General features: G+C 45.6%; 1 protein-coding gene across 13 annotated transcripts in view; it reads left to right on the top strand.

Annotated features, from left to right (window-relative positions):
• NWD1 (NACHT and WD repeat domain containing 1) overlaps nt 1-7,960 on the top strand; it is a 97,929-nt gene extending 89,969 nt beyond the window's left edge. For 8 of the 13 annotated variants that reach the window (XM_055372067.2, XM_055372063.2, XM_055372065.2 and 5 more), the window contains 2 exons: nt 2,744-2,849; nt 5,041-7,960. In XM_055372067.2, the coding sequence (XP_055228042.1) occupies nt 2,744-2,849; nt 5,041-5,342 (408 nt within the window). In that variant the 3' untranslated portion in view covers nt 5,343-7,960. The remainder of the gene's footprint in view (nt 1-2,743; nt 2,850-5,040) is intronic. The other 5 variants (XM_063701086.1, XM_063701085.1, XM_063701087.1 and 2 more) reach the window with 4 other exon arrangements.
• The last annotated feature ends 263 nt before the right edge of the window (nt 7,961-8,223 follow it).

Here is an 8,223-nt window from a genome sequence, read left to right on the forward strand (position 1 = left end):
GAGCCACTTTCTAGTTGGGAAGACACAGTGAGCTCTGTCTGGGCAAAAGGATTTTTTGTGTGTGTGTTTTGCTCACTGAAGTTTCCCTTGTTCCTAGGAGAACTCCTGGCATTTCCTTGATGCTCAATAAATGGCAAGGGCTGCTGCTTAAGAAAGCCATATAAGGCTGGGCACCATGGCTCACACCTGTAATCCCAGCACTTTGGGAGGCTGAGGCGGGTGGATCACCTGAGGTTAGGGGTTCGAGACCAGCCTAGCCAACATGGTGAAACCCTGTCTCTACTAAAAATACAAAAATTAGCCCTGCATGGTGGCATGTGCCTGTAATCCCGGCTACCCGGGAGGCCGAGGCAGGAGAATCACTGGAACCTGGAAGGCAGAGGCTGCGGTGAGCCGAGAACACGCCACTGCACTCCAGCCTGGGCGACAGAGTGAGACTCCATATCAAAAAAAAAAAAAAGAAAAGAAAAAGAAGGCCTTGTAAGTCTAGATTAGGCACAGCAACTCTCGCCTGTAATCCCAGCACTTTGGGAGGCCGAGGCAGGGGGATTGCTTGAGCTCAGGATTTCAAGACCAGCCTCAGCAACACAGCAAGATCCCGTCTCTAGAAAAAAAAATTAGCCAGGTGTGGAGGTGTGTGCCTGTAGTCCCAGCTAGTTAGGAGGCTGAGGCAGGAGGATCGATTGAGCCCTGGAGTTCGAGGCTGTAGTGAGCTGTGATCTTGCCACTGCACTCCACCCTGGATGACAATACAAGATTCTGTCTCTCGAGCAAAACTAACTAATAAACAAAAATGAAGAAATTAACATGTGAACAGTACTATTAATTAAACTGTCGACCTTATGGGAATTTTTTATTTTTTGTTATTTATTTATTTATTTAGTTTTGAGGCAGGGTCTTACTCTGTGAGCCAGGCTGTAGTGCAGTGGTGCAATCATAGTTCACTGTAGCCTCCGCCTCCTGGGTTCAGGTGATTCTTCCACCTCAGCCTCCTAAGTAGCTGGGACTACAGGCATGTGCCACTGCACCTGGCTAATTTTTTAATTTTTTGTAGAGACAGGGTTTCACCCACCCACCTTGGCTTCCCAAAGTGCTGGGATTACAGGTGTGAGATATCACGTCCAGCCTTTATTGGAATCTTACCAGCTTTTCAATTCATTCCTTTTTTCCATTCTAGAATCCAATCCAGGATTCCATGTGAGATTAGCACATAGCTTTTAATTAAATACAATCATAGCTAACATCCGTATAACCAAAGTAATTTAAGAAATGGAATCCCCATCGAAAAAAGAAATTGAATCCTATGGCCAGGCACAGTGGCTCATGCCTGTAATCCCAGCACTTTGGGAGGCTGAGGCAGGTGGATCACTTGAGGTCAGGAGTTCGAGACCAGCCTGACCAACATGGTGAAACCTCATCTCTCATAAAAATACAAAAATTAGCCGGGCATGGTGGTGCATGCCTGTAATCCCAGCTACTTGGGAGGTTGAGGCAAGAGAATCGCTTGAACCCAGGAGCTGGAGGTTGCAGTGAGCCAAGATCGTGATATTGCACTTCAGCCAGGGCAACAAGAGCGAGACTCTGTCTCAGAAAAAAAAAAAAAAAAAGAAAAAGAAAGAAAAAAGAAAAGAAAAGAAAAAAGAAATTGAGTCCTACAATTGATCTTTTCAATGCAAAATGTATCTAAACCTTTCTATCCAATCTCTATGGAGGTGTGCCTGGGTTGGGGTAGTATCTGTGCTGCTCATCCCTCCAGGTTTTCATTGGATCCATCCCCCTGTGGGGTGCTTCAAAGCCTGGTTCTGAGGTCAGGAGTTTGGGACCAGCCTGGCCAACATGATGAAACCCCATCTCTACTAAAAATACAAAAATTAGTTGGGCATGGTGGCAGGAGCCTGTAGTCCCAGCTACCTGGAAGGCTGAGGCAGAGGAATCGCTTAAACCCAGGAGAAGGAGGTTGCAGTGAGCCGAGATCAGGCTACTGCACCTCAGCCTCAGGAACAGAGCGAGATTCCATCAAAAACAAAAACAAAAAACAGGCATAGTGGCTCATGCCTGTAATCTCAGCACTTCGGGAAGCCGAGGCAGGCAGATCACTTGAGGTCAGTTCAACACCAGCCTGGGCAACATGGTGAAACCCTGTCTCTACTAAAAATACAAAAATTAGCCGGGTGTGGTGGCACACACTTGTAATCCCTGCTACTTGAGAGGTTGAGGCAGGAGGATAGCTTGAACCCAGGAGGTAGAGGTTGCAGTCAAGCCGAGATGGCATCACTGCACTCCAGCCTGGGTCAGACCTGTTAAAAAAAAAAAAACAAAAAAAAGGCCTGGTTCCTTGGGGCTTGTTTCCTGGGTGTCTTTCAGTTTGGAATCAAGATCATATTGTCTGGGTCGGGCACGTTGGCTCACACCTGTAATCCCAGCACTTTGCGAGACCAAGGCTAGTGGATCACCTGAGGTGAGGAGTTGGAGACCAGCCTGGCCAACATGGTGAAACCCCATCTCTACTCAAAATACAAAAATTAGCCAGGCATGGTGGCTCATGCTTGTAATCCTAGCTACTTGGGAGGCTGAGGCAGGAGAATCACTTGAACCTGGGAGGCGGAGGTTGCAGTGAGCTGAGATCACACCATTGCACTCCAGCCTGGGCAACAAGAGTGAAACTCCATCTCAAAAACAAACAAAGAAACAAACAAACAAAAAACCCAAGAAAAAGAGAGATCATATTGTCTGTTTTCAACAGAGTTCTTACTGCAGAGGGGTCCAATGTGCTTGCTTCTCCAAGGATGACAAGTACGTGTACGTGGGCTTAAAGGATCGTTCTATACTTGTTTGGAGTGTGCTGGATGGTGAGTCATTTTGCTTATAGGGCAGGATTGAGCTTCGATCTGGAGAGAAAAGGCTCTGACCTGGGTCCTGGGCATTAGAGGCCCTGCTCTGGCCACCTCTAGCTGCATCCCTTAGCTTTTAGGAAGGTGTCTGCAGGCAAAGGCAAAGGGCCCACAATCCCTCTTCTAGACCCATGCTCTGGAGTTTGAGAACTCCCTCCCTTGAGTTTTCATTAGGGCATGCACAGGCTTCCTGCATACAGCCATCCTTCCGAGGATAGACTGTGCTTCTGGTGTGTGCACTTCTGGGCTCAGGAGTAGCCATGGGGTGGTATGGATGGAGTTTGGGTGTCTGAGCTGGTTGTGAGATGGAGCTGAGAAGAGTGAGAAGAGAAGAGGGTCAAGTCACTAGCAGTGGGGGGCTGGTTACATCACTACATTCCAGCATAGAACCCTGAGGAGCCCAAGAATTCTCAATCTGTTCCCAGCCTTCCAGGTGTTTGTGAAGGTTCCTTCATCAATATAAGAGGACACAGCATATTCTATTTAATAGTTTATTCCCTAGAATTGCAATGTTTATATATGGTGTCTTCTTGGATGCGGGTCTTATTTCATTCTTTGCCCCCAGGCCTTATAGATGTTAGAAGCAGCCTGTTTTTGTTTTTCATTTTTTGTTTTTGAGATGGAGTCTAGCTCTGTCACCCAGGCTGGAGTGCAGTGGTGCAATCTCAGCTCACTGCAGTCTCTGCCTCCCAGGTTCAAGTGATTCTCCTGCCTCAGCCTCCCGAGTAGCTGGGATTACAGGCGCCCACCACCACACTCAGCTAATTTTTGTATTTTGAGTAGAGGTAGGGTTTCACCATGTTGGCCAGGCTGGTCTTGAACGCCTGACCTTGGGTGATCCACCCACCTCGGCCTCCCAAAGTGCTGGGATTAGAGATGTGAGCCACCATGCCTGGCCAGAAGCAGCCTGTTTTAAGACCAACCACTTTGAAAACACCATGTCTCTTGGTCTGTTCAGTATTATGCTAAGGTCTTAGCAAGAGTTAACATTGGCTGGGTGCAGTGGCTCAAGCCTGCAATCCCAGCACTTTGGGAGGCCGATGTAGGAGGATTGCTTGAGGCCAGGAGTTCAAGACTAGTCTGGACAACATAGCGAGACTCTGTCTCTACAAAAAAAAAAAAATTAAAAATTATCCAGGCATGGTGGTACATGCTTGTAGTCCCAGCTACTCAGGAGGATAAAGTGATCATGGGAGGTCGAGGTGTGGGAGATTGAGGCTGCAGTGAGCCATGATAGCACCACTGCACTCCAGCCTGGGCAACACAGTGAGACCCTGTCAAAAAAAATGAGTTAACATTTATTGTACACTGGGTACTGTCCTTAAGTCATTTAACTCTCTCAACACTCACTCCCATTTACAGAGCAAAAACTGAGGCTCTGAGAGGCTGGCAGACTTGCCTAAGGTCACACAGTGAGTAACTAGTAGGCTTAGGTTTGAGGCTGACCTTCCTGATTTCAGTACGCCTTTGTCACGTTCTTACACTGTCTCCTATAGAAAAGGCGCTCATTGTGTATTATCTCTTTGAACCCTTATGACACTGGTAGAAGATAAGTATCATTGCTATCCTTGTTTGACAATGAAGAAGCTGAGGATCAGAGAGGTTAGGAGACTTGCCCAAGGTCACAAAACGAGTAAATGGCTGAATAAATATCAGGTGGAGCCTACTACATTGTAGTTGAATACACTGTAATCTGATACATAGTAAACTATAACACTATTATACATTGTAGTATAATGTGCTGTAGCAAAGATATATATAACTGGTATAAAGTTACAGATGGCGCAGAAGATGAAGGTTGAGGATTGTGGCCTTAAAAGCCCATCCTGGGCCAGTTCACAACCTCTCTTCCTTCTCCTCCTTCAACAATAATATTTACTGAGCTCACTCTGGGCCAAAAGCCTACACTAAGCACATGACCTGCATGATGCCTTTCAGTCTTAAAAGTCGCCCTGAGCAGGTGTAGTTTCTGTTATCATTCCCATTGTGCAGATAAAGGAAGAGGGACTCTTTGGCATAATAAATGTCATGCCAAAATTAGTAGAGGGCATAGCAGGAATTTTATTCCATGCAGCCAACTCTGGAATGTGTAGGATTGGACCTCTACACCCCATTTTTCTCATTTGTGTCCTTCTCTTCACCCTTACAGGCACCCTGCTGACGGTCCAGTTTGTCCATGCTGTGGTAAACAGAATCATCCCAACCACCAGTGGCTTCATTGCCCCCACCAGGCATGGTTATCTGATCCGAGAACGTTTCCAGTGCCTTTCAGCAAAAGCCTCACCGCAGGACCCTCTTAAGAACTTCAAGAAGGCAGTGTGGATGGTCAAATCCAGGCAGAGAGAGGAGCTAGTTGCAGCTGCAGGAACTCCCCAGGACTTGGAGTCAGAAAGTGCCCAGGGAAATGAAACCAAATCAAACAAATGCTCACAAGTCTGTCTGATAGTGTAAAAAAAAAAAAACCCTGTGGGGGTATGGGGCTCCAATGAGTTAGCCCCATTTAATCTAGTTAAAGCAAAAAGAATATGTTTGCTGGTGTATATCTGGGCCCATGGCTTCAGATTATGGCTTCAGACCTTGTCTCTTCTCATCTTTCCATTATTCTTTCCTCTTTTTCATTTTCATTCTCAGACTTGCCACCCCCAGGTTAGCAACATGGTGGCCAATATGCTGCTGTCTCCAATTTCAATAGAAAAGAGAGCTTCTCTTTCCCAACAGTCCTAGCCTCAACTCTACTGGTCCCAATTGGCCCATACGCCTAGCCCTAAACCAATTATTATATCTGGGAGAATGCAGAGCTCTAATCGGCTAGACTGATCCAATGTCCACCACTGGGACTGAGAATAGAAGAGATTATTCCTGAGATGCAAACTGGATTTCTGGTACCAGATGAAGGGGGAACGGATGAATGTGAGATACAGCAAATCACTGATGTGGACCACAGAACTTCACAGTTTATAAAGCTGTAGATGCTGTTATCTGATCCTCATCACAACTCATACTTTAGGGAGGGCAGGAGTTTCTGTATCTATTTTACAGATGAGGAAACTGAGCCTTGCGGAAGTAGTTATGATTTGATTCAGGTCACAAGTCCAAGGTGCAAGAGCTCTGAGAGTGAGCCTTCTGTCCCATTCCTGTTAGACCTCACTCCCATTTCAGTCTGCAGAGCACAACCATCTCTGCCACAGGCACCACACTCAAATGCTCACAGGAGCTAGTGACTAATCTAGATACTTCCATGCACCTAGGTGAGCAGCAGGGAGAGATGGAGACTGGACATGTGGAAGGCAGAGATTGTGTCTAGGGTGGGTATGAGCAGCCTGACTGTAGCCCAGAATCACCATGGCCAAACCAGCCCACTGCTGTCAGTGCTTCCAGTTGTAATAAGCACAGCCAGAAATCCAGACTTTTATGCAAAAGTGTTCTGACTTTTAAAGTTGGCGATTGGTTGAATTTATATCTATAGTGCATTTGGCATGTGCGTCTTTGGTTAATGAGCTGACTTCAGGACTCACGCTGGCAGTAAAACAATCAACATGTTATAGTTCATCCCTCTCTATTCCTTGGCTCCCAAACTTTTGGGATAAAGATGTGGGTTGTTAATCTTAAAAACTGGAGGCTCTTGGAAGTAGAAAGAGCTGCTGATCTCTCCCTGCTTTGCTTTTGAACCGTCTGCCTTGTGCAAGTTCAACAGTCAAACTGTTTTCATTCCACTTAAGTGGATCTTTCTTCTTTGCCCACAGCCTTCTAAAAGCCCTTCTCAGTCTTCTCAGGCTTTTACTTTAATGCTAGGAGAGTCTAAATCTTCAAGGTGGCTATCCCTTCTCCCCTCCGTGGAATTCATGATACAGTCTCAATAAAAGCAACCTTAGAAACAGAGGCTTTTGAGCTGAACAAGACCCTACTGCTGTCTTATTCATCCATTTTCCAAACCAGTTTTCCAAGGCAGGTTTTGGTAGTTCTGCAAATGTTAGTGTCAAATTTCATTTAAAAATATTTTAAACTGTAATTTTAAGATGTATGCTTGGATGTATTGGGCAGCAGCTTTTAAGGTGCTGAAGATTACTAAGGTTGGTGCAAAAAGTAACTGTGGTTTTTGCCATTAAAAATATTTAAAATAACGGCAAAAACTAGCTGGGCATGGTGGCTCACACCTGTGGTCCCAGCTCTTTGGAAGGCCAAGGCAGGCAGATCACCTGAGGTCAGGAGTTTGAGACCAGCCTGGACAACATGGTGAAACCCTTCTCTACTAAAAATACAAAAATTAGCCAGGCATGGTGGTGAGCGCCTGTAATCTCAGTTACTCAGGAGGCTGAGTCAGGAGAATCACTTGAACCCGGGAGGTGGAGGTTGCAGTGAGCTGAGATGGTGCCACTGCACTCCAGCCTGGGTGACAGAGCAAGATTCCATCTCATAATAATAATAATAATGGCAAAAGCCTCGGTGGCTCACGCCTGTAATCCCAGCACTTTGGGAGGCTGAGGTGGGTGGATCACTTGAGGCCAGGTGTTCAACAGCAGCCTGGTCAACATGGTGAAACCCTGTCTCTACTAAAAATACAAAAATTAGCCTGGTGTGGTGACCTGTAATTCCAGCTACTTGGGAGGCTGAGGCAGGAGAACGGCTTGAACCCGGGAGGCGGAGGTTGCAGTGAGCCGAGATCGCACCACTGCACTCCAGCATGAGTGACAGAGACTCTGTCTCCAAAAAAAAAAAAAAAAAAAGTAATGGCAAAAACCACAATTAATTTTGCATCAACCTAATAATTTAGGATTCTTCTGCCATTTTCATTTAACTGATTTAACTGAAGAGCCCAATTAAATTGTGAAGGGAGCCCTGAAAAAATTAGCTACTCTTTGCCACTGCTTCTCTGTGAATCAAGGGCTTACCCAGTGCAGAAGTAAAGTAGATGTTGAGACCAATTAAGATTTCATCTACAAATTCTGATTTTAAATGCCTGTGTCGATCTCCACAGCCTCAGTGAGAATTGATTGTTTTGTAGATAAATCCTAATTTAAACATTGGAAATACCTTTTTACTAATAAAATGCTACAACAAATTATTGCTTATATTGGGAGTTTTTGCAGTGTTTATTCATTTGAAAAAGAGTTTGGTTGCTAAGAAAGTTTGACAGTTGGCTGGTCAATGCTTGTAATCCCAGCACTTTGAAAGGCCAAGGCAGGAGGATCACTTGAGCCCAGGAGTTTGAGACCCTGTCTCTCCAAAAAAAAAAAAAAAAATTTTTTTTTAATTAGCTGGGCATGGTGGTGCACACCTGCAGTCCTAGCTACTCAGGAGGCCAAGGTGGGAGGATCACTTGAGCCCAGGAGAT

The sequence above is a fragment of the Gorilla gorilla genome, chromosome 20 (assembly GCF_029281585.2).
Source record: "Gorilla gorilla gorilla isolate KB3781 chromosome 20, NHGRI_mGorGor1-v2.1_pri, whole genome shotgun sequence".
NCBI lineage: Eukaryota > Metazoa > Chordata > Mammalia > Primates > Hominidae > Gorilla > Gorilla gorilla.